Genomic DNA, 27,528 nt, shown 5'->3' with positions numbered 1-27,528 from the left:
TAACTTAAATACGTATTTTTAGATGAATATTTTTGACACGTTGATGACTGAAACTATAAAATAAACTTTCATTATTTGATATTAGGTAGTCACTACTCGTAAATTAGCTGTAGAAAAATCTATAAACTTAACGTGAGAAATTTTGGAGAAAGTTGCAGGTTGGGAAATTTTTTCGAGTTTTAATTTTGTTTTTTTTTTTGATATGCTGTTTTCGGCCACTCTAATTACTTCCGTTTAGCGATTTTTTGTATGATTTTTTAAAGATATACCTAATATTAAAAAAATAACGGTAAATGTTTATATTACCTGATACTTACGTTATTACTTACGTGGTTATCATTTGACGAATTAAAATTAATAAACCCGCCAGTCGTGTCATAGTCTAGAATGAACTATTAAATCACTCGGTCGGCCACTGTAAGCATCCGACAGTCATGGACCAAAATCGAATGCCTCGGACAGAGTGCGCGCGCATCCCCCGTCTCACACCACACCGCACCGCTCCGAACGCCCATTGATGATCTCTTTAATCTCGATATTCTTTATGAAAATTATTTGCATGCTGAAAGATGGTATAATTCTCGATCTGTAACAAGTATTATTGGTTAGTAGACAGGTAACGACATAAATCGAAGCTACGTTGTACGTAGCGATAATTAATCGTCATTATTCAGCAGCATTGGGCGCTGGCCGTGTTCGCGAGGGTTGGGCGTCGCTGCGTCTCGGCTGCCGGCGGGCGGACGGTGCGCGGGGCGGCGAGCGTGCGCGAGGCGCCGCCACGCACGCTCGCCGCGACCCAGTCCGCTCTGACGTTTTACCGAGTCGCCGGTGTCAGCGTGGTGAATGGCTCGCTAGCGTGCCGCCGCAGCATAGCTTGTGCGCATCTTGGCCACACGGCGACCGTTGTGTAGAGCTAGGGCGCCGGTGTCGCCGCAGGTGACGCTAGGCCGGGCCGCACGAGGCGCGGGCAGCGCTGCTGCGGAGCAAGGCTCCCGAGCAGCTGGCGGTGTTTACACGCCGCGTCGCCCGTGCGCTCGCTCGCTGTAACATACACCCCTCATATACTATTCGGTGCTACGAATATTTTACTAATCGAAGCCACTTTGGAGGTATTTAATGCTCATCAAACTCGTATCTTCACAGTGAACAAGGTCGTAGCGCATTGTCACAGTGTCACGAACCGATCAGCATACGCATCATAGTTCATTCGAGTGATTTCACAAGTACATAAATATGGGTGCAAAAGAAAGCGTGGAGGCTGCTAAATTTTCTGCGCAAAATTGGAACAATTTCGAGGTTCGTAGTATCTTTAAATTAATTTGCACATGGAGTGTTTGTATCCCTTTCGTCCTCGTGTATTTTTTGTAATGTGGGCATTTAAATATTGAATAAAGTGACATTCCTTGGATTAAAACAGAATTGTATGCACAGTAAAGCAATGCAACCCTTTGCATGTACACACGTTTGATAAAAATAAAGATTAAATATTTAATAACCCTGTGTTTAAAATGGTGGTCGGCGCACATAATTGGATTTTGTATTGACTCACGTTGTCCAAATTTAATGTTGTATTAAAAATAATGTAACTAAGCCAGTTTAAAAGTATTTATTCATATGTTCTTAAAATGTTACCCTTTTTTCAAAATAAATTATTCTAAACTCACCTTTATTTGGAGAAATCTAATAAATTGTTGTCTTCACTAACAACTCTTAATGTGAATCAATTTTCACATTAAAAGTGAGAAAATTGTTCACTATTTATGAGTAGATACAATTATATGTTATTTACCTGAAATTCTAAATTTTTCAGATATGAATAAAGAACGTACTTCACAAGTTATTTCAAACTTCATAATATCAAACACCTTTACTTATTGAAGGTAGAAATAGTCTGGCGAATTATGAAATACGAAGTCAACTAGGTTGACCCACATATAGCTACGTAGCCAAATATAGTGTTATTGAATCCTATAGCCCAGATCGAAACACGCCTCTTGAATTTTGATTGCTGTTTAAAAGCATTGACTGAGACGCTGCAAGTGCATCAATATTACCAGAATGACACTTATTAGTCACCATGAATTAAAGAATAGCTAGAATATAGCTTAGAAATATATAGAGTGATAGTACAAGAATGCAAGTCATATTCGTAAATTAGATTAGCTAAAATAATCATATAGGTAGAGTCGTCAAAACGTCGTTTAATCGGTACTTTACATTTTCATGCAATGTATAGGTAAGGCTTCTGGACCATATCGAAATACAAACTACAGAAGAATCGAATTTCTCATCAGAATATTGAGCTCTGTACTTTTCAGTATTTTATTTCGATGAAATAAATAGTTTTACTGCTGAGATGTACCTAAATGCAGGTGTCGGAAAATTTTCAATATGCTTTACTCTCTTGAGTTCAATATTACTTACGTTGAGAATATTATATTGATCAAAACAGTTGTTGGAACAGTTATTGGGTCCTTTATTTATGATTATGCTTGTCTAATGTATAATAATTTAGATCTAATAAAATATTCGAAATAATAAGTTTTGAGTTTTAGTGTGAATTTAATCAGAGTTTTTCTAGCTATTGGATATAGTAGGCTGTATTGACTTAGTAGGTTTGAAGCGCCTGCTTGTGGTTTGATGAATTTTGTACCTGAGTCTCATGCATGTCCATTTCATAAAACATAAAATACATAACTAACAATTAAATTAAATATCAAAAATTTTTGAGAGGTTATTATTCACTACGATTTTATTAATAAAATATTATATTGTGAGAAAACTTGTTTAATAAATTGTTGAAATTAACGATGTAGTGAGATGATAACCTCTCAAATGCATGCGTTTGTGTATATTACTAGGCCTTAGTAAAATTATAGACTAAACTAATGTTATAAAGAATTCTAAAGTTTTTATTGTGTCTTATAATTTAATATTTAATTTTTTTTATTGTATTTTAATTTAATTTATTTAAAAATATGTCATAAAAATGGAAGCAATTTGGTTGCAGATTAAATACTTAATGATATTTGAGTAAAACTTTTCAGAATATAAAATAATCTACAAATATCTCCTAGGTATAAGTAAGCTATTTAATTTGGCGAAATACATATTGATACTATGTGGGAGGTCTATGAAATGTCTACGTGAATTCATACTGAAAATGTCATGTTGAGCTACTTGGTTCAAGGCCTATCACTCACTTTGCCAGAAGACATTTTGCGTTTATTTATCGATACAATATGTTTACGCGTCAGGTTAAAATACTTTACTTTATACAGAGTGCTGAAAGTATTTCCTATAACTTCTTGGTGTTGACGAGTCCACTTATAGGAGCCGAACCGTATAACTAATATTATTTTACCTAAAAATCAAAACTTTCATGTTTTCATACAAAGTAATTCAAATAATTTTATTAACAAACACATCTATCCTTGCATTTTAAAATATTAAAGTTTGGCTACGTCATAATTAAAAGGATTTATATGGGACACATTTTAAGATCTATTTACAAAAGAAATATTATTTAGGTACTCCGAAAATATTAATTTTAGATCGCAAGCTCTTTGAACATTTTAAATTAATTTTCGGTAAAGAAGTTATGGGAAATACTCGCCAGCACCCTGTATATTATGTACCTATGATGGTGATATATGGAATATGGAAAAATTGGAGGCGATGTTTTAATATTTTTTAATAACGTTTCACATGATTGCAGCATGGAGTGAAACATCACTACAGGCACGGCACCCAGCGCTCGCAGAGTCTCAACCGTGGACATTCGTTGTCGCGCTCCGATGGGACCTGGTGACATCACGGGACCACGGGTGCCGATCATTTATAATTTTTTTTAAACATTAGCCATAATATATCTTTTATTTTAAACACTTTCTCCAATAGTGTAGCTACCCAGGGACTAGTTGCAATGCCTCAAGCTCAGGGGACTCTCGAATCCTTACCAGAAAATCGCGATCGAACTGAACTTTCGAAAATATTAATAATATATACTAAAATTTCGAAAACGTAAAAGAGTTTTTAGTTGATGACAAAGTAGCTTGGCATTTTTATATATTTTATGTATATTTATATATTTGATATTTTTAATTGATAAAACCCAACTAGTTTAGATAGTAGTGGGCCCCACTTTTTGTGTGCACCAGAGTCCTTGGTTACCTAGCTACGCCACTGACTTTCTCATTTGGTTTATTATCTCTCTCATCATTATCAGCCTATTGTAACTTAATGAAAAGGAGATGTGGAGCTTAGACCCACCACGCTGCTCTCGCTGGTGGCAGGCTTAAGGTGATAATGTTAATTCATTAACAGCCACTATCAGATGTTGATGTAAATAACGGCTTTACGTCCTCTCTGAGGCACGGTGTGTAACACCACTAACTTTCCGACTTCGAGCTGAGAATTTTAACTGAAAATTTCTCATACAGACCCAGGATTCAAATTAATGACCTCGTGAGCTGAAAGCTCATAGGTTTCCTCTAGGCCAACGAGACAGGTTTTATTATTAGGTATTATTATCATTAGGTATTATAATATAACTAAGCTTAGAAGCTTAGATGGTTATTTTTTTAAACGCTTTAGTTGAGCGTAATAAGCCCATGGGATCTTAGTATTAGGAAGTATAAAGTAAATGATGAATTCATTTAATTTTAGAATGATATGATGATATGCTCTTATTTTGGTTAATTCTTCTTTTGATTTCTTGTCAGTATTTATGTTACAAGCACTCTCTAGAAGTATGCTTCGACTTCTTCAAAAGGGACAAAAATTAATTTCACTTGGAGTCTACATATTTATGATTTGAAACTCATACAGATGCTAAAGAGTAGCCAGTACCTATGCTCAAAAGAAGAATGCCCACCAGCACATACAACACCGGCCCATATACGGAGATGATAATAAGATGTATAAATAAGGATCTGGTTAAATAATTGGCTTAATAAAAGTATGTTTCTTGAAGAAATAGTAGATTGTTATACGAGGGGCAAAAAATATCTAATATGTAAGAGGTATTTTTAGGACACGAGACGTAAGGCGAGGGCCGCTACATAGAAACCACGTTTATAATGGGTTTAGCCCCGCGTGTTACAGTATACTTTTCACTACGATTGTGAGAAAATAAAATAATTCAGATTTGCAGACGCAGCTCACAAGTCAATAAAAAAAAATTCTCATTCCACAGACAAGAATTCTCTGCATTTCGTTCCAATTTCAAATTTTGGACATTCCCCTTTTGCAGGATATTTTGTGGGTGTTTTATCGGATGTACACGGAGAGTGTACTCAGAAATTACATATTTTTTTTTCTCCATTCCTCCCCTTTCTTTCACAGAACAGCAAAATGCCGTGAACACTAAACTTTTTAACGTTTCTTTCTAATTTGGACAAAGTGCAATTATAACCTTCCAGTGTCTGTGATTATGCCACTTAAAGAGTAAGTAAGATTCCAGAGTGATCTGATACATATTTTCACACAGATGAAACCTTAGATTTTTAAAAGCTTGTAGGTCTCATGTGCTTTGAATACCTGCGTGTTTGTGGAGACTTGCTCTGGGACACCTGGGCAGGTACCAGATGAGAAAGGCAACTAAAATAAAGTTTCATGTATGTTGCGCGACTACTCGAAGTAAGTATATGAGATGCTATTGAAAACCAAAGGTTTCATCTGTGTAAAAACTAGATGTGTCAGATCGCTCTGAGATCTTGGTCTATTATGGTTAGAATATATTCCAGGCAATACTGAATAGGTATTTTCTAAGTGCGATTTAACTTACTCGTAGATTCGTTGTTTTTCATCATGAATTATTGAACCAAAAGCCTTTTTATTTCAGAACAGCCAGACATTTTTTTTTTATGAAAGATGAAAGTTCTTCAGTTTATACTCCTGAAGTAGTATACGTAGTTGTTAGTTTCCTGTATGTAAGCAACTATGTATTTTAGATCAGTGGCTTTGGTCATACATTCTATTTCCCCTCCCAAAGGCATCTATAATTCCCTACCTTATTCTTTTATTTTTCTTTCTTCTAAAAAAAAGCAGTTAAATTCTCAATTGGTTGGGAAGTTGGTTGGTGGGAAGGGCTGACCCTGTAGTTAGCTGTTATAAAGGGCTTGATAATGATGATATAGAAATAGTTATTGAAGTATGATGGTGTTGCAGGCAGCGTAGTAACGTGCGCCGAGTGCGGCCAGCGCACGATGGGCAACAAGCTGTCGTCTTGTTCGTGCGCGCCCATCCTCCGCAAGGCGTACCGGTACGAAGACAGCCCGTGGCAGAACTCCCGCCGTAGAGACGGACATCTATTGAGGTATCACTTCACTGCTAATACTATTAGATAGATATCCATTAGACTATTGAGAAAGAATACAATAGGAAGCTAATTATATATATTTTTATTTCTATTAAATGATTATGAAACACGGCTAAAACTCACGTGATATAAGTTCGGAGTATGCCCAACTAGTTTCGAACCCATACGGGGCCCTTAGTCATTAGCTGGTTCTTGCATCGCGGCACGATCCAAACTGATTTTTATTTCTATTACGGACATATACAAGTTTATTTTAAAATAATATTAAAGTTATACTTATATTTATTATTATATATACTTTTATATTATATTACTACTACTTATATGGACTACCTAATGCTACTATATTAACTACTAGCTTTCTTTACAATAACTATACAATTCATGCTGGTGGCAAGAATACTGGGTACATTTCCGCGTTGGACGTCTAAGATGATTTTTTTCGCAAAAATGAGCCAGCCCTTCTTTCATCAGTCGATGCAACTAGGCGCGGCGAAATATTTCGGAGATGTTTTTAGCACTTTGAAGGCATATCTCATCACGAGATTTATTAAACTGTAAACTGAAAATTGATTGATAAGGTTATTTTCTATTCTATTAAGTTGTCTTTTACTGCCTTTTATATTATCAGAATTCGATCCGCCTTGTATGAAGTATCTGTGATTTTTAGTTTTTGTAATCATCTAACATGGTTATTTCTAAGAAATCATGTTAATTAGCGTTAATTATTATGTTATTTCGTTGAATAAACGATGTTACGTGATTGTAAAAACGAAAAATCACACGGTGGGTCTTCGATTACCTGATGCATGGAATTTGCATGGAAATTTATTAGACACTATATTATATTAAAAAAAATAACACATGAAGATCAAGTACCTAAACTTTATAGGCGCAAATATACAGTTCTTATATTTATGCAGACCTCATACGATGATATAGAGTATATTGAACATATTCAGCAGATGCCTACCACTTGGACCGTGATAAAAGAGAACTCCCAATATTAGATACATGTCGATTTGTGTTAGAGAAATCTTTAAAAACTACCACTATATTCAAAAAATTCCTCACACTTCACTTCTGTATTCATATTTATTTTGTTTTAGTTAGTTTCTTCAGTCCTAGTATTCACTACAATATTCATTACAGATTTGTTGTTGGTATATATCAGTAGTTGCAGTAAAAACAATAAAGAACAGAAGTTCATTAGGATTCATGGATACTTCATAAGGATTTTTCACGCTAAAAAATAATGAAAAATGTATATTGGATATAACAATATTATCTACATTTCTACACCATTTCTGCTATGCATGTTCACTACTAAATTATGTATAGAATTTCCCATGTGGCCAGCACGCAATCCCTGAAGAGACAACTGGGTCATACGCGAATACGAAATAATGATTGAATAATGAAGTAAATGTCCTGCAACTTTTGCGATTTGCGCAATGATACCGTACATTTTTAAAGAACCTAATGTGTAGGTAAAAAGAAAATACACGGATTCTCAAACCAGGTTTATCTGATCAAACAAATATTTAGGCAATATTTTGACAGATTTTGACTGGCCTTAAAGGTTCCTCATGAAAGTATGCAGTAACTGCAGGTACTGCACGCAACTATATTTTATATTGTATCGTTGAATTAAATACTTATCTTATCTACTGTTTATACAGTTGTTCATCTTAACACTCCATTCCACGCGCATTATAAAGTTACACGAGTCCATGCTCGGGATACATGCGTGGCCCTATTCCAGTCAAATTAGTATTACGAATAAAATATTTTTATTAATTTTTCAACCGCTGTATCACGGAAATGGCAATACTTATGAAAAAAAGTGTGGATACATTTTTTGTAGAAAATCGGATGATCTACAATTTTTGTTTTAACTATTTTTGCTGTAAAACTCACCGTTTAGTTAAAAAACACGGAAAACCAATTTTTGGACACTATCACCACCAATAAATTTTTTTGCACAAGGGGGATAGATGGGGACTTTTCACAATTCATTTTTAATGGTATTCTGAATATTCATTCCAAACTTTAGCTCTATGGGAATTATTGTAACCTTCCAAGTCTTATTTGACTGGATTACAAAATGTCATGATGTTTTACAAGTAACATAGGTATATCAATAAAATTGTTTAGTTTTTTATATATAGTCTTATTAGTTTTGCTTTATATCGAAAGCTAAAAATAATTGTCATTTATGCTTGAATAAGCAATTTCGTAAAGCACAGGATTTCCAGGAATTAATAACAAAACTAATTATTTTCTAAAAGTAACTATTGTGTTACATTTTGGTGTTAATTTTGGTGTGCCTTCGAAAATTACAATTTTTTTTTGTTTAAAATTAATCTAAACATATGATAAGTACTTTTGAAAGGCCAGGAATAATCATGATGATTGAAATCATGATTGAAACAAAGATTTCAGAAGAGCCAAATTTGCCATATATTTTGACGGCGGATATGACGAAAGCTGCGATAATCCTGAGAGCTTCTACAAGTTCTCGTGATTTTTTTTCATTTGTAACGCAGTGTGATTAGTAATAATAATGTAATTAAATTATTACTTCGATAACACCTCACGAGACTTTCATAAAATTGCACTTGACACTTGACGATTTCATAGAGTTGTACAAAATAATCATCTGCTTGAGACAGTGCAGGTTTTTAATATATAGTCAGTCGTGTATCTTCCAGGCTTTGGGCAGAGGTGTTCCACGTGTCAGCGAGTGGTGCTGGTACCGTGAAATGGCAGCAGGTATCGGAAGACCTGGTACCAGTCAACATCACCTGCATCCAGGACTCGCCCGAGTGTGTGTTCCACATCACCGCCTACAACTCGCAGGTCGACAAGATACTGGACGTTAGACTATTGCAGCCTGGTATGATTTTTTTTTAATATCAATTACGTCATTTTGATAAGGCCATCATTATTCTAATATCCCTTTAAGTAAAGTGGGCTAAGCACACACCTGTAGCAGAGATAATCTATATTGGACGGCAGGAGCCACTAAATACACTCTTGCCATTTAGTTTGAAACTGTTGGCAAGGATGGCAGGTTCTTGGAAGGTCTTGCGTCTTTGCTACCCTGCAGAGAGTCTAGAAAGTCTGGTGCTTAGCCATCAAGCTTTAGGAAATATTTGAAATAACAAATTCTTTATAATACTTTAAATTTTTGATTGCGAATTTCGGCAATTGAGCTAAACTAAAATCTATTATTACCTATCGTTACGATTATTGTGTTATATCTATATATATATATATATAGATATATCCCCTACAATACCACAAAATTTACTTCTTTATTATATTAATTTAGTATATTATTATTACAGTAGGTATATATAAAATATAAATGTATGTAAGGTATTAAAATAAATAATCAGTATTGAACTGGTGTATTTTTTTACGATATTGGTAGCGATGCATTTTATTCAATTGGTTTTTGGAAGTTTGCAGCTGTGATTAGTTTAAGTATAAAAATTCTACTTGTGTAGGTAGATTTTGATTAAAGTTAAGATAATTAATAATATTATAAAATAAAGGAGTAAGTTTTATAAAGATGATAATAAAAATTACGCGATTCATAGTACACAGTAGATGCAAGTGATTAGAGCAACCTAAAATTTCACATAAAGTTATTACTTAAAAGCCTATTATTTTAAAATAAAATTATTAGTAAATACTGCTAGTATCTAATGAAAAAAGAGTTCAATTAATAATTTTTAGTTTATTAAAAAATATAAGTACGTCTTCAATTAACGGAATGTTAAGACTGTATTATAAATACTTCTTTCATGATTTAGGATTTTATTCTCCGTGTTCAAATCAGGTTGAATAATCCAAAGAGATAGCTCGATCCAACTCTGTATTTACGTAAATTATGGCAGTGTTTTGATAACTGCAACATCAATGAAAGTATTTTTTTCTCGGCGCTATAGTAGTGAATTTTACGAGCAAATCTGAAAGTAGCAACGGCGCCCGCCTCTGTAACCCAGTTTTAAATTTACACTAGATGGTGCGAGGATAATTGACCGAAATTTGCACATAGGTACGGGAAACTGAATATTGAATCAAAATTTATTTTTCAAATGGTACAATAAATATAAACTACACGGTTTATAATAGTTGCATTTTTTGTTATCATTCTTGTATGGATGGATGGTAATTTATTTTCAGCTTTCTTACAGAGTCATCATTATTTAATCTACTAATACCAAATCTTATAAAGTATTTTGGTCTTGTAAGAATGTAACTAATATTATGATGTATCCAAAATCTCGAATGCATGTTTGTTATACTATCACGGGTATATGGATCTGGATGGAATTTAGAATGAGTTAGTAATAGATTATAGTTTGAAGTAGAGTAGCGGATAGGCAACACTTTTTTTTTCATTATTATTTACAAGTTAGCTCTTGACTACAATCTCCTGATTGTAAGTGATGATGCAATGTAAGATGGCAGCGGGCTAACTTTCTTTGCTTATTCAAAATCTTGTTGCTTGTTATTCCTACAAGATCTAGTGAAAACGCGCGCCACATACTGATGAGCTGATTTAAGCGTAAAATCTTTAAGTGCGATCTATCTTTCAATAGTGCAATTGTTCTTTTCAGGTACTCGCATTGGACAAGCCTCTGAATGCTTCGTCTACTGGAAGGATCCGATGACCAACGACACATGGGGGCTCAACTTCACCTCGCCCATAGATGCCAAGCAATTCAGAGAATGTTGCGTAAGTTGCTTTACAGTACATCATTATCCATGCACATCCTAAGCAACAGAATTTGGTATATTCCTTCCAGTATCATCAAGTCAATAGATGAAGGGCTTAGTTAAATATATAGAAGTTTTTATCAATACTACTCGATATTATCGAGTAGATTTATTATTTAAAAGTTGGATTGAAATAGATGCATTCATATTATCACAAATGCGTTGAGCGATGCTGTTATAATTAAATATTTAATAAATGCTTCGATTCATATCCTAAATATTACGGTTTTAGTTATTCAAAATTGAATTATTTTTAATGTGTATTTATTGTTAATGTGTATTTTATACCAGCTCTAATAATACTCAAAATAATAAAACAGCATTCACACTATGGCACAAATCTACTCCTATTTAACTTCGAATGTAACAAGTACTCTCAGAATACAGAAATATACTAAAGAATTACAAGCAATTATGCAATATTATGCAATAAAGAATTACAAGAATCAATTTTAATAAAAGTTGATTATTTATTGTTATTAACAATAATAATGACTAGAGATGAATGATTTGATTACCATAAACGATTGAATACATATAATTTTTACATAACCGCGAAATTTACGGAGGAAAAATATACAATATAAAGGGATAGTAAAAAAATCATAATACCATTACCAAGATTTGCCATTTTATGATTTTAGTCACCATCATTCAAATTCTCACGTAAGGCATCCTCGAGCTACAGCCTGAAGCTGGAACCGCCGGGCAGCAAACAGAAGTTCAAGACTAAAAGGAAACCAGTCTCTACCCCGGCCAGTCCCAATCGCTCTAGGTGAGTTTATCATCATCATCATTATCAACCCATATTCGGCTCACTGCTGAGCTCGAGTCTCCTCTCAGAATTAGAGGGGCTAGGCCTTAGTCCACCACGCTGGCTAAATGCGGATCGGCAGACTTCACACACGTAGAGAATTAAGAAAATTCTCAGATATGCAGGTTTCCTCATGATATTTTTCCTTCACCGTTTTAGACACGTGATATTAAATTTCATAAAATGCGTGTACTCGTTTGGTGTACACTACGTAAAAAAATGCACAAAAGTTAAAGAAGAACGCCTATGTAAGTGCATTATGATGGTTAGTATTAGTGGTGTCTGTGTTGTCTATCAATTTTATTATCTAAATTATTTTCGGAACAAAAAGTATAATTTTTATACGTATTACAGTCTCAAATCGTGCTAAGTTTTATTTTATTTCATTTAGTAGTTTCAGCGTGATGCCCGGTCAACAAAAACACGGACAGACAGACATACAAAAACTAAAAAAAAATATTTTTGGTTTCAGTATCGATTAAACCTCCAATCAAAATTTTCAAAATTTTATCAAAAGATCATAATTAGATAGGAAGTGTGATTGGGGATTAAAGTGGAAATGTGAAGGTATAGCTTGGCAATTTCGTTGATATGCGGGCGACGGGGGGAACGGACTGCGCGGGTGTAAGTCGAACGCGCGGGGGGCAGAGGGAAGGACTTTACGGGTTACCCCCTCCCGGCCCGCGCAGACCATCGGGAGAGTTACAAACGAATTTGCCAAGCTATAGTTTTCTAATTCGGATCTTATACATAAAATAATATATAAAAGAATCTAGAATAATGATTAATGAATCTTGCTGTATTGAATCTTGAATGCAAACGATGCAAACGAACGAAATTGATCTGTTACAGTTTTATTATAAGTATATGTAGATGACATGGCCTCATTGGTCCCGTGGTTAGCTGGTTCAGCTACGGACAATGAGGTCCAGGGTTCGAATCCCGGGTCAGGCCAACAAAAACAAATTGGGATTTTTCTTACAAGGAAAATCTTAATAGCAGCCTGGAGTTGGGAAGTTGGCGGTGTTACTACACCCCCGTGCCTCGGAGAGCACGTAAAGCCGTCGGTCCTGCGCCTGATCTCTCACCGGTCGTGTCGGTCTGCCGTCCCATCGGATTTCGAGAGTGAGAGAAGAGAGAGTGCACCTGTGCTTGCGCATACACTTGTGCACTATAATATCTCCTGCGTACATGGTTAATCTCACCATGAGATTAGCCGCCGTGACCGAAAAAAAAAAAAAAAAAGTCGGTCGGGAGCATATTATTATTATGTAGATGACAATATATAATATTTGTTTGTTTGTTGTTTGTTGTGTAAATAATACTTTTTGTAAAATTTGTATCACCGTTGATTGTGCCATTAAAGATAATTTTATCAAAAATAAAAAACATTAAATAATTTTTTTTTATAATACAGCCTCACCTATGGTCGTGAACCTCAGTGCACCTGCATGACTCAAGAACAATATGCCAGATTAAGAGCTCAAGATCCTCGATACCGTAAGTATTACAAAATAAATAATTCTTGCCATCAGGAAAGTAAAAGAAAGAAAGAAAGAAAAATGCGTTTATTTCGAAATTATGCCACACATCACAATATCTCCAGTACACCAGGACATGCAGGACAATACTCTACGATTTGTAGCATAACCCAGAAAATGGCTCCAGCTCAGCATAATGCTACGTGACCATTTTAATTAGGACACGTAGCGCTGATTTTCAGTTGGAACCATAGATAGGGTAACGCCACGAACACAGCCAACACAACCTTATAATCTAAACTAAACTAAGTGAAATTTCTTTCACACTGTAAACTCTCTCACGTCGATGATGAATCTAATACCTATCTGAATCTGTATCTTTAACTATATTTGTTGTCATATTGATTACTTTTACATATAAATTACAAGGATACATGTTTTTTGCTTGCCTTGCTTTGCTATGCTTACCTACCCTTGTGAGTTAATATAATAATATGTACTAACTATTATTATAAAACATAATTATATAAATATAAATAGCTCAGTGATATAGGGGCTGGACTCATCACTGAGAGGTCTTGGTTCGATCCCCGCCCACTGGACTATAGTCGTACTCACTCCTCCACACAGTCTTTTCCGACTAATTATTAACGAGGAGGGGAACGAAATATTGGTCATATGTAAAAGATATAGCAAATTCATGAAAAAAAAAATATCATCTTATGTTTCCCAAAGAGTTTCCTAGGGAAATAAAAGTGTTAATTAACGTATCTGATGATGTAGTATACAAGGAACATGTATGTTATTTTTGAACTAGGCTCCTCAACTCTGCCGCGTACCACTACACGTGCCATTGAAACAGATGCAGGCGCTGCGGGCGGCACCGCCGGCCGCTCCGACAAGGTTGCGGCGGCAACCTCCTCCACCTCGCTCTACGACAACGTCACCAGCTCGCAACCAGCGAACCAAGCACCGCCAAAACGTAAGATAATGCTTTATCTACAAACTACCTAGTCCTAGTAACAAGCAAGTGTGGTTGCAATTCAAGCACCGACAAAACTTTCAATTAACTTCAAAATCAGCCTGTATCCGTTCACTGCTAGATAGGCCTTTTCAAAAGTGCGCACCACATACGATCCTCCGCCTTCCTCATCCAGCCACTTCCCACAACCTTCATAATGTCGTCGGACCGTATAGCTGGAAGAATGCCTACTCTGCGCTTGCTAGTACGTGGTCTCCATTTTAGAACACGTCTGCCCCAGAGGCTATCTGTTCTGGGACAAATATGGCCCGCCCACCGCCACTTCAGTTTGCTAATCCTTTTGGTTAAGTCGATTAATTTGGACGTAGCCGACAATATTTAAGATAATATTTAAGTTACAAAAAGTCCTAGTAGGAAGCAAATATTGCTGATCAAGTACTGTCCATACATAAGATAATGTTTTAGCGACAAAAGAGCTGGTCCCGTTGAAAAATAATAAGAACATATTTTAGCTGTAAAACGTAGTCTCAGTAAAAATCCCAGGATACTAGGATTTTTGGGAACCTACCAACGATCTAGTCACATCCCAGTAACAAACAAATATAAATGCGAATTAAGCACCGCCAATACATAAAATAAGGTTTTAGCGACAAAGGAGCTAGTTCCAGTAGCAGAAAGGTATTGCTGCGAATCAAGCACCGTTAAAACTAAAAATAACAGTTTAGTTAGATACAAGCAACTCTCAGTAGAAAATCCCGGTATAGGAAGGAAATATAGTTGCAAATCAAGGATTGCCAAAACTTAAAATGAATTTAAAACTTAAAGATTTAGCTACAAACAAACATAGTCCATGCCATGTCCAGTATTCAAAGATTAAGATTCTTTAGTAGAAGATCCGAATTAGAAAACGACTTTCACCTTCACTTCGAATCAAAATAATTTCAGATTTAGAAAAATTCTAATCTTCTAGTCTCAACAAAAATCTCTTGACCAAACTATCATTAATAATAATGGTTAATAAAAGTTTAGCCAGGAATTATTTAGGCAATGTACTAGCAAAATATTTTTTAACATACTAAAGTAGCAGATTTCAAAGGGTCCAGATTCTCAATTTGTCAAAGTAAAAAACGTAATGTTTTGATATTTTCTACGGGTTAACACGAGAAATCGTGTCTTCAGTACCTAGTCCCTTTTTCTTGCAACCTTTTGGTAGAGGCCCTAGCGTTGTTGCAAACTTTTGGTAGAGGCCCTGTCAGCCTTCATAAAATGAGGTATGTCTGGCTACGCAGGATCTCAGTCCTTTACAATACTTATCGAAGTAGACATCAGTTATAATATTTTTTCAACGTTAAAAGGATATCAGAGAGATTATTATGTTTTTGCAGCGGCAGCCCGTCAGACCGAGACCCAGCCGCCGTCTCGCCCTCCGAAGTCCCAAGAGACCTCAACTATGACTACTAACACCTCGACTGCTCCAAAAACCGTTACTGCCTCAGTGGGAACACACGGAACAAATGTAAGACTTCACATATCTTCCTTTTATCACGGTACTAGCAAACCGAGACTCCGTTTGCGTAAAATTTTTGCAAATCCAGCGGATACATGGATTTTTCCGGGATAGAAGAAGTCTATGTTCTGCTTAAAGTAGAATTTATTTCTATACCGAGTTTCATTCAAACTGGTATTGGTAAATTTAGCATTGAAAAGGTAACAGGTAGACTTACTTTTGCATTTATAATATTAGTAGGGAAAACTAGCGATTTCATCCGCGAGGCAAACAACATTAAAGCTTCATCTAGGATAACTCTATCTAATGTTAAAAATCGCATTAAAATCCTTTGCATAGTTAGTAAGATCTAAGTAAAGTGAAAGAATGAAAGAAAAAACCATTTAATTTTAAAATTGTACCACACAAATCACACTATATGCATGTTTTATTACAAATTAACATAAATTGCTATTCGGTAGTCTCGTTAAAACTCGAGAACGTCTCGTCCGAATTCTGACCAAAACGTTCTGACCGATTTCCTTTAAAGGCTAAAAAAATGCGCTAGTTTTAGTAAAGATACGAACTAAGCAGTTGGTATCGAGCCATTTAACCTTTCCCTCCCCCCAAAAATCGTAAAAACTAATTTTAAATTATATTTGAAAATGTCACTTGTACTAAAATTGACACATACGATAAAAGTGTCGCTTACTATAATTTGACGGTCATATGGCGATTTGTAACGCTCCCCGTTGCTGCCCCTAGCGGATTCTTTTAAAACCTTTTGTGGAAAAAGGCTCATTAAAGGGAAGATCGTTGTCATTTCTGAACTTGCATAATTACGTTTCAGATAAACGACGAGTCACAGACCACGAGTGGCCAGGCCAGCCAACACGGCCAGGACCTCAAGTCGGAAGGCGTCCAGGCTGGCGGCACCCTCACTTCCTCCAAGTCTTCCGCCACGTCTACGCGATCCAAAGAACATTTGCAGCACATGCCCAAGAGTGTTGACTACGGCGACGGGAATGAATCTGTAAGTAGCTTCATACTTTGTAGTAGAAGCAATTAAACGGATAAACATTAAAAAGAAATTTATTCTAGGGTTCCGTTTGTTAGTCAACATAGAGCCCTTGTAGTTTCGCCATGTCTGTCTATCTGTTATGTCTGTGACTTATTACAGAGACTATTACTATTAGAAAGCTATAATTGAGCATGAGTATGAATATTAAGAATGTCAACAAAGTCGTAAAATAAAATCTTGAAAATATTTTCAAGGTTAACTCCCTTATATGTAAAGTGGGGATGACTTATTTACTCGTTTATCTCATAGTGTGGGGTATTGTTAGATAGGGTTTAAAAAAATAAACCTAGTGGGTCTGAAAACACCATTCTTTGCTTTGATTCGTTTCGCTATCGGTATTTTCGTTCATTATAAGGGTTTAAAGTGCTTCTACTAAATTCAGTTTACGGAACCCTACACTGCATGTGGCCTGACATTTTTTTTGTTAGGCCACATGCAGTGTTTGTTTTTAATTTAAATGAAACTTGATAGACCAAGAGCCTGCAATAGCCAGTCTCTATTTAGGAAATCTGGATGTTTGTCTATACGTGTTATTATGCAGGTAGGTAGTAAAATAATCGAGTTGACGTGGCTAGTATGTGTCAGTCCGGAATAGAAGTTAACCGTGAATCTCAGAATACAGAAAACACCAGAAGCCATGTTCAGCCATCATTATAAAGCACGCATTGTGTACAAAATTTGTACCTGTATAGCACGTCACACAACACGTAGGTACAGAGTGATCTTCGCTCGAAATTGAGAGAGAATCGCTTGTTCATTAAAATACACAAAAAAAGAATAATTTCAACGGTTTCATTCCTATGTGCGATCACACCTTCTGGAGGTTTCTGTATTTTGATCCGTGAATATAGAGTTCTATTTAGATCCATATAAATATTAGCGAAATATAAAATAAATTTTAGCGAAAGCGATACGTAGCTAAATATGGAGTTTGGTCAGACTCTCAACCGTCCAAGTATAACCCGACGACCAAAAAATAAGTTTTAATATATATTTTCAAGTATTTACAATTGATTAAAATGAATTTGTTTCAGTCACGCGAACAAGACCGCCACACGATGCACAATCATAACGTTATCAACAATAATACTTCCGGGTCTCGTCGCACTAAGTCGAAGAGTACAGAAGATATGAATATGGGTAAGACGGTTTAGTAGTAGTAGAGCTCTTTGTGATAGAGCTCATCCGAGGAAGTACTATCGCCATGCTTATAAGCTTACAAGACTTAAATGTCGGTGTAATTCAAGGGCTATGAAGCTTTAGGTTGTAGACGAATTTCTAACATGTCCTGCAAAGTGTCTCATCATTAACAATCCATATTCCGCTTACTATTGAGCACGAGTCTCCTCTCAGGATGAGAAGTGTTAGACCTTAGTCGACAACGCTGGCCCAATGCGGATTGGCAGAGTTTACAAACCTAGAGAATTAAGAAAATTCTCAGGTATGCAGGTTTCTTCCCGACTTTTTCCATCACCGTTTAAGATACGTGATATTTAATTTCTTAAAATGCACACAAAAAAAAACAAACTGAAAAGTTGGAGGTGTATGCCCCGGACTGGATTCAAACATACACCCTCTGAATCAAAAGCAGAGGTTGTATCCACTGGGCTATCATAACAAACGTAGTATATGTAATTTGAAGGTATGCATGTGTGCTACTGTTAACTTGGTAAAATTAGGTATAACGACCTTTCCGGACGCAGTTGATGGTGTGTGGTTCAAAACAGAGATGTCCTGAGTTCGGTCCCCAGCACGGGCAATTTTAGGGTCTTATAATTTCCGAATTGGCACATTTCCAGTCTGGTGACTAGTTACCACCCTACCGGCAAAGACGTACCGCCAAGCGATTTAGCGTTCCGGTACGATGTCGCGTACAAGCCGTCAGAGGTTCATGTAGAATAAACTAGTGCCGTTCCAAGTAAGGCCGTTTCCTTTTTAGACTGCATCATCAGGTAACTTGTCGAAGGAGTCTGCTTAATGCCAATCGAAGAAATTATCTTCTTCTTTTTTCACAACATGGCAAAGTTTCTTATCTTTCTGGTCAGACTATAAGAGATTGATAATAATTCAGTATCCCCCTTTTTATTTTTTTACATTCAGTAGTAGTTAGTTTTCAGTAAACGTTTCTCATTAAGTTAAAAATGTTTGAACGTTGTTGTTCAGATTCGAGTACACTGAAGCGAATGTTGAAACCTATGCCGTCAACGGAGAGCCCGGTGACGTCACCGGAGATGGGTCGTCGTCGATACGGCGGCGCCGCGCCCTGCCCGCCCACCTGCGGATCACATGGGCACCGCCACCAGCCGCACATGCACCACGGACACTACGCCCATGTCGTCAACAACAACAGCCGACAGGGCTCGCAGAGATACTCCTCAACAAAGTGAGTTCTTTATTTTATGAGATTTCGTGGTGAAAAACCCTCCGCCCATGTTATCAATAACCAGAGCTGGCAAGAGACGCAGAGATATTCCTCAAAAAAGTAAGTTCTTCAAATATAAATTTACGAGTTGTCATGATACAAAACCTACTCTCATGTCATCGACAACAACCACCGACAGGGCTCGCAAAAATATTCTTGGATAGAAATTTATATGTTTTCTGAGTACAAAAGCCTATGCCCATATCCTCAAAAACAAGTCTACACGGCTGGCAAATATATTCTTCAAGTGAGTTCTTCAAATTAAAGCTTATGAGTTAACATGTAACAAAAACCTACTAAAGTTGGTAAAGTTACAACCCCGTGCCTCGGATAGCACGTTTTAGTTATTATCATTAACAATTGATGTCCGAAAATAGTTTGGACAAAATTATCATCCGCCCGCCAACCTGCATTGGAGCAGGTCTAAGGCCCATATATATACGCAGGTAGGCCTAATCCTGTAGTGGGTCATTAAAATAGGCTGATGAGATGAATATTTTTGACGGCCTCCTTGGCGCAGTGGTATGCGCTGTGGATTTACAAGACGGAGGTCCTGGGTTCGATCCCCGGCTGTGCCGATTGAGGTTTTCTTAATTGGTCCAGGTCTGGCTGGTGGGAGGCTTCGGCCGTGGCTAGTTACCACCCTACCGACAAAGACGTACCGCCAAGCGATTTAGCGTTCCGGTACGATGTCGTGTTGAAACCGAAAGGAGTGTGGATTTTCATCCTCCTCCTAACAAGTTAGCCCGCTTCCATCTTAGACTGCATCATCACTTACCATCAGGTGAGATTGTAGTCAAGGGCTAACTTGTAAAGAATAAAAAAAAAAAAATATTTTAGCATTCCGGTCGTGTAGTTCTCCATGCCCAAAGGTATGATCCTCCAAGAGCAACTTTTGATATCCGCGTTATGATATAGAACTTACAGAACTTCTGACGATAACTGAAAATACACGTAACTCTTGTTAAAATTAAAAAAAAAAACTCATTATGTGTAGCCGCGGCGTGGGTGTCGGTGCAGCGCCGAGTGGTTACCCCGGCCGTGGTCTGTACTTGGAGCTGGGCGGCGGAGAGCGCGACCTGTCCCCGCCGTCCGACAACGTGATGTTTGACAACCAGTGCTACGCCACCACACCATCGTCATCCAACGGGAACTCCGACCAGGAGCCGTGCCAGCGACGCGACAGGGACCCCCGGCAACATCACCATGGAGTAAGTGTTCCAAAATATCATTTATTTATCTCCCAGCAATAAGAGACTCAAGCTAATTTATCATCATTATTTCATTATCAACCCTTATTCGGCTCACTGCTGAGCTCGAGTCTCCTCTCACAATTAGAAGGGTTAGGCTAATAGTCCACCACGCTGGCCCAATGCGGATTGGCAGACTTCACACACGCAGAGAATTGAGAAAATTCTCTGGTATGCAGGTTTCCTCACGATGTTTGCCTTCACCGTTTGAGACACGTGATATTTAATTTCTTAAAATGCACAGAACTGAAAAGTTGGAGGTGCATGCCCCGGACCGGATTCGAACCCACACCCTCCGGAATCGGAGGCAGAAGTCATATCCACTGGGCTATCACGGCTCTTCGTGATAGATCGAGTAAAAGCTATACTAACCATGGCTGGGTGGAACGTTAGCAAAAATCATCATTATCATTACTAGCCGATGGAAGTCCACTGCTGTGCATGAGCCTCTCTTAAGAATTTCCAAGCAAAACAGTTTTGAGCCGCCTGTATCGAGCGGCTACCCGTTTAATATCTTCGGTCCACCTAGTAGGAGACCGACTTTCTAGAACCTTAGGTCCCCAACGTCCATTAGCTCTGCTAACTATATGCCCCGTCCATTGTCACTTCAGCTTTGCGAGTCGTTGAGCTATGTCAGTCAGTAACTTTGGTTCTTCTGTGGATCTTCTCATATTTTATTCAATCACACAGATATACCTACTCCAAGCATGCTCCAATGCACGTTGAGTAACTCTGAGTTTTGTTAACAGGCCCATGTTGCCAAGAACACTGACTGCATTTCAGAGTTGGATCCTTTGCACAAAAAATGGTCCAGCTCTTATGTCTAGTAGTCCTTGAAATAAATCGAATACATTTTTTGGTACTGTAACTCCATGGGCCAAGGGTCTCCACCGCAAAAGAAACAAATATTATGTAACTTTCATTAATTTACAAGACCAGCGTCAATCAATTGGTCTCTGGCCATTCTTGTCATTCTTGACGGCTTGATTAGCGCAAAAATATTTATGTTGGCAAGAGCCCTTTTTGCATGTGGGAGTAAATTTGATGCAGCCGTGATCATTTTATAAGTTATATAATCTCTAATATTGTTTACTCTTACTCTTAGTTCGTATTAATATAGATATAGATGTGAAAGTAAGTCTGTCTGTTACCTTTTCACATTTTCTAAAAAAATTAAAAAAAAATTCGATTGTGCTTTAGTATCGACTGTAGGAAACATAGTTGTTGTTAAATCACAGACATGAACTTCAATTACATTCTAATGTACTGATGATGTTTTTTTTTTCCAAACAGCAAAAGCCTTGTCTATCGCGTCAGGCATCTCAGTCCAGTGCGACGCCAGCGCCCGGGTCTCCCACATCACGATTACTACTTGAATACGAGATGCATCTCCGCAACACACTGGCTAAGGGTATGGATGCAGAGAGCTATAGCCTACACACGTTTGAGGCTCTGTTGAGTCAGAGTATGGAGGATTTGGGTAAGAAAAAAAACCATAATTTAAATTAGAATGTTTTATTTACTTTACACAAGTTTAAAGATTTTTTAAAATAATAAATGCACTAATGCTAAATTATTTTTTGCTTACCTAAATTTAATGACTCACTGGCGGTTACGCCTGTGATGTCTTTAATATACAAGTAGATTGTATTATATGTTTAGTTATGTAAATTATTAAATCTCCTTTAATATCCTAAATAGCTTGATGATCGTAGTTAATAAAAAATAATTACTGGAATTTTAAAATTGAAATTAAATCCCACTGAAATAACAATTTTTACTTTATTACACATTATAGTATAAAATTATTTTGATTCTAATGTTTTCTTATTTGTAGGAGAAGTTACGGCTTTTGGTGAGATTTAACTCAATTTAAATTTATATATCTAAAATATATATAATATATATTTATTAGATGTCAAATGATTTATATTATTCTTAATTATATTTTTCTCATTCTGTACTTTATTGCTCAGAATACAACGACAACATGCCGCCATCAAATCAGCGGAGTCCATACCCTCCTCGTAGAAGTAAGTAAATACTTTCATACATCGTCATCCTTCATCATCATATCAACCTCTAGATAAAGGACTTTTGTAGAGACAACTACCATAGACGTAATAAAATAAAAGTCCAGACAACGTCTTTTAGTAAGGATGACATTTGTTACATATAATCTCAATTTCGTATATGTCAACTAGTATACGTCAAAGATAGTGAATTAATTAGCCTGCTAGCAAATACACTTCACACTCACACAAAAATACCGCGCGCCAAGGTGTTTCAATTGTTTGACAGCGAGATACTGTCTGCCTGTTTTATATGTCTTTGGGTCCTACGATGTTTGTGACTACAGTGAGACACAGAAAATATTATGTACAAGCTAAAGGCTCCCTACCACACATTTAATTTTATCAGTCCAACTAGTGACCAAAAATCGGTTGACTTACATCGCCGTCCGGTACAAGTTTTTTTTACCTGACTGCAAGAAGGGTTATGTTTTCGCGCGTATGTATAATGTATATATGTATGTAATATTGTATTCCAAACCGCTGAATGGATTTAAGATATCGTTAGATTTGTAATTAAGATATCGTTAGATGTGTCTTCATAACCCAAGTGTTCTTAAATTATTGAAGTTAAAAAAACTAACACGACGACTGTAAGACGCTATAGACTCGAGGAGAAAAATGTTTTTTTTCGAATGTTGCGATATGGGTATGAAATTCAAGGGCTCATCAAGAGGATTTCAAAATGGTGTATCATGGATATATTAAAAAAAACCTACAATTAGAAAAACGTTATTTATTAATCGCTATATAAAATACGCGCGGCGGATGACGTCTAGGTCCGAGCAGGTTAGGCCCTGATTCGCACGAGACTTTTTTTAAAGGACGTTATAAAAGCGTTGAAATACATCAAATGCATTCCCAAGTACATGTTCACATGACAGCGTTTTCAAAACACGACGCTTATTTATCGAGCAGTGTTGCATTTTCAATTTTGGGCGTTGGAAATAGATATTCATTCAACTTTATACTAACCGCCGTACCCGCAACGCTGGATTTTATCGCATCGCTTTTTTAACTCTCGTGCAAATGAGGCCTTAAGTCGTTTTTAACGTTAATAAGTTAGAAGTAGCATTTTAATTTAATAATTTTTAATATTTAGAAATGAGGTTAGTCCCTAGAGTATTTACTCGTATATGATAGTTATTTTTTGTTTCATACTAACTAATTTGTAAATAATAATAAAATCAGACTAAGTAAATACAGAGATTTCTCCTGCAATACCGCAAACTTTACCTCTCTATAATATTAGTCATTAGTAATTAGTAATTAAAGGTGTTCCCTAAACACTAGACCGGACTAGATTCCTTAAACACTATCATTTACGGAAAAGTGAATATAAATACTACTAATTTGTTATTTTTACCCATATTAACTATATGTTTTGGTACAGGACCAGCCTCGCAATGCTCCGGCGGAGGGAGCCGATCTTCAACCCTGCCGTTACCACATCGCCTGGGTGTTGAGAGGCAGCATAGCGCCCGGTCTGACCGAGATGGTTATTACAGGTACTATTATAGTTATTTTTTATTATCATCATTTAACAGACCACTGAAGGGCCGGGCAACTCTCCTTTGCAGGAGAGAAAGTTTATGGCCTAACACGCTGTTAATTTATATAGGTTGGCGGCCTTAGGATGACTTGTTTGACTTTCTGATTCCGGCCTGCTATTGAATATATCAGCGTTTCCCAATCTTTTTCCGCCACGGACCCATAGGAAATCAAGCACAGTTTTCACGGACCCCCTTAATAAAATAAACAGTGTCAGTGTCATAGTCCGAGCACCGTGGGTACGACTGCCACATATTAAATTGAATAAATTAATAAATTGGTTGAATATTGTAAAGAACAATAATTCTTGCAAATAAATGATTATTATTATTATTATTATTATTATATTTCTTAGAAGTAATTTCATGAGTAGAATAAAGTTGTTCAATACTTCAAATATTTCTTCACCTGTAGTGTGCGAAGGCAGAGTTAAACAAAATAAAATAACATATGCAAACAAGTTTGCATCATTTCTCTCATCTGAAAAGAAAAAAATCTGCTCGATTTAAGTACCTAAGCGTTGCGATTACGAGATATTAACATTTATGTATTGTCCAGAGATGACACCGCGGACCCCCATACACATACTCGCGGACCACAGGTTGGGAAACGATGGAATATACTATAGCACAAATCAAGACTCAAAAATAGGACTTCGTCACCAGGATTTACGTTGGCTAATCACTGAACCAACAAGGCATTTGTCTATTTATTGTTTTACTTAAGAGTAGTATTTACTATTTATAGTAATGATTATGTTCTCAACAGAGATTTACATTTCGGAAATCACACAAAACGGAATCCTTAAGTCACTCGCGCACATTCGGATGTCCGTCTATTTTCCTAGAATGTACTGGACCAATCAAGTTAAAATTTGGTACACATATACATTTCTGTGGCCTATACGCAGAGGTGTATCGTGAATGGGGAAACACGGCTAGATGAAAAGTGAAAAAAAAAATTTTTGCAAAGTTTTGCAAACTGCATCGTGTGTTAAGAGCAATAGAATAAAACAAAAAGCAAGAGAATAAAACAGCATTTTATTTTTGAAGCTCTCTTAAATTAAAAAAAAAAATTCAAATTGCGTCGTGTAACACATGAAAGAAATCAATGTTACTAGGTTCTCGAATATATTTTATTAGTAATTTTGAAATAAATAATGTCCCAGTTATTCAAGAAAATAGACCCCCCCGCTTTTCTAAAAAGTACTAAATAGCAAAATATTATGAAAAAATTTCAGAAGTTAACTTGATGTTTTCCGGTATACTTTGAAATTCTGAAATTGTTGGATATGTAAATCACTTTTGTAGGGCAAGGTGGAAAATAAAAAAAAAAACTTTTTCAAACTGCATCGTATGTGTGACACATCAAATGAACGAACTTATTAAGAGGATCTCTTAACAAGCTCGTTCGTGCAACAACATGATATATTTTTATTTGTAATTTTAAAATAAAATTATTCAAGAATCTATCCCTAATATTTTATAATTAAAGTTTTAGGTTACATCGTTCAGAACCCTCTTCACGCAAGTTTAACTCGCACTTGTCCAATTTTTTAATTATTTACATTAAAGGCATTCAATACTGTTTTAATATTGTTTGACTGAATAAGGGAAAGCACCTAAATATAACTGTTGAATAACAAATCTAATTAAAAATTTTATTTAATAAAAACATAAAACCATCAAAAAATTATTTTCATATCATCGTAAGCTGATGAAGACTCAGTGAGCTATGGTCGAAGTATTTCTGCGTGAACGAATCATAAATGAAAAAACCTTCAAAATACCTTGATTACTGTCATATGTTTATGAGTCACAAAGCGGATGTGGGAATGGGCGGGGCGGCACATAGATAGTTTTAAAAACTAGTGGACATTAGCAAGATGCTGAATTGGCGACGAAGCACCGGAAAGCGCAGTATTGGTCGATGCCACTAGGACCGACGTTATCAAACAGATTACGGAGAGCCTCTGAATGTAAGCGGCTACAGACCGGCATGGTTGGAAAGCCTTACAAGGCCATCGTCCAGCAGTGTTCCATATGCTGATAATAATGATGAAAATGATCGTAAAGTAATAAGCAGTCGTATTAGTAATAAACGCCACTCTAAAGAGAAGTTATAGACTGGCTTTTTACACGTACATATAAGCGCGCCTTTTGCTTATCACGTAATCACACGAGCGTTGAATCCCCTAATAAGCTCGTCAGTATCCATCTTCGAATACGCCGGAATAAGCCCACAAATGCGAGTCAGATTTAATGAAGCGCGAAATGTAGCGGGCGTGGAAACGCATACGCCGAATTTCGGGCAGAATAAAAAACGCTAGTCTTAAACCACGCCTACCACCAGCGTGCCAGCCACACGCGGTCAAGTATACCGCTAAGTCTGCAGCGCACTTGAAGCACTGTCCAGTAAACTTAATATTCTATGACTATAAGTGTACATGACACTTGAAGCAAAAATTTACTCTCTATTCAGCCGACTAGATAGTCATGCAAATTTGAACGTGAGCTAGAGCTATTACACACATGCCGCATCAGCCACCCGGGACGAACTCTCTCTCTCTCTCTGATATTTTAAGATAGTCATTTTATACATGTAATGATAATTTTAAACTACGTCTAATGCACAAAATGTGTAACATGGAAAATTTGTTATAATACGAGTATGAGTAGGTACAGTATTGCTTAAATTAGTCACTACATTTTTTGTAATATCGTGTATTTGTGTAATAAGACATGTATGTTTTATGTTTACATTGACTTTTCTACAATGATATATCTATTATTATAGCCATGGTACGAATCCATCGGGCATGCACTTCCAACTTTTCAGTTGTGTGCATTTTAAGAAAATAAATATCACGTGTTTGAACGGTGAAGGAAAAACATCGTGAGGAAACCTGCACACTAGTAAATTTTCTTAATTCTCTGCGTGTGTGAAGTCTGCCAATGCGCATTGAGCCAGCGTGGTGGACTATTGGCCTAAGCCCTCTCAATCTTAGAGGAGACTCGAGCTCAGCAATAAGCCGAATATAGGTTGATGATGAATGATGATGAATATCTATTATTGTAAAAAAGTCAATGTACCGATTTCGGTAAACATTAATGGGGTTATAGGGGGATTATATTAAGATGGTAAAACGTTCTTCCGGTGTTTAATCCGTATAATACAAATATAATAATATTATCGGCCTATATAATGAGACGGACAGTCTTCCTGTTCACTGACTCTGTTAGCCAGTGACCGGTCATGTTAATAGAGCTGTTG

General features: G+C 36.5%; 1 protein-coding gene across 10 annotated transcripts in view; it reads left to right on the top strand.

The window, feature by feature from the left end:
• The window catches only part of LOC112047855 (protein still life, isoform SIF type 1), a 178,803-nt gene that overhangs the window by 17,616 nt on the left and 133,659 nt on the right, over positions 1-27,528 (top strand). For 2 of the 10 annotated variants that reach the window (XM_052882452.1, XM_052882443.1), the window contains exons 2-16: positions 3,719-3,827; positions 6,172-6,319; positions 9,037-9,221; positions 10,957-11,075; positions 11,761-11,891; positions 13,348-13,430; positions 14,229-14,393; positions 15,779-15,909; positions 16,730-16,912; positions 17,995-18,100; positions 19,124-19,343; positions 20,380-20,593; positions 21,926-22,112; positions 22,609-22,665; positions 24,098-24,212. In XM_052882452.1, the coding sequence (XP_052738412.1) occupies positions 6,210-6,319; positions 9,037-9,221; positions 10,957-11,075; positions 11,761-11,891; positions 13,348-13,430; positions 14,229-14,393; positions 15,779-15,909; positions 16,730-16,912; positions 17,995-18,100; positions 19,124-19,343; positions 20,380-20,593; positions 21,926-22,112; positions 22,609-22,665; positions 24,098-24,212 (2,006 nt within the window). In that variant the 5' untranslated portion in view covers positions 3,719-3,827; positions 6,172-6,209. Of the gene's footprint in view, positions 1-1,016; positions 1,297-3,718; positions 3,828-6,171; positions 6,320-9,036; positions 9,222-10,956; positions 11,076-11,760; positions 11,892-13,347; positions 13,431-14,228; positions 14,394-15,778; positions 15,910-16,729; positions 16,913-17,994; positions 18,101-19,123; positions 19,344-20,379; positions 20,594-21,925; positions 22,113-22,608; positions 22,666-24,097; positions 24,213-27,528 lie in introns of those variants that run through there. The other 8 variants (XM_052882446.1, XM_052882445.1, XM_052882447.1 and 5 more) reach the window with 8 other exon arrangements.

This window comes from Bicyclus anynana, chromosome 7 (genome assembly GCF_947172395.1).
Source record: "Bicyclus anynana chromosome 7, ilBicAnyn1.1, whole genome shotgun sequence".
Lineage (NCBI taxonomy): Eukaryota > Metazoa > Arthropoda > Insecta > Lepidoptera > Nymphalidae > Bicyclus > Bicyclus anynana.
The sequence above is the reverse complement of the archived record's forward strand: the minus strand, read 5'-3'. Positions and strand labels throughout refer to the sequence as shown.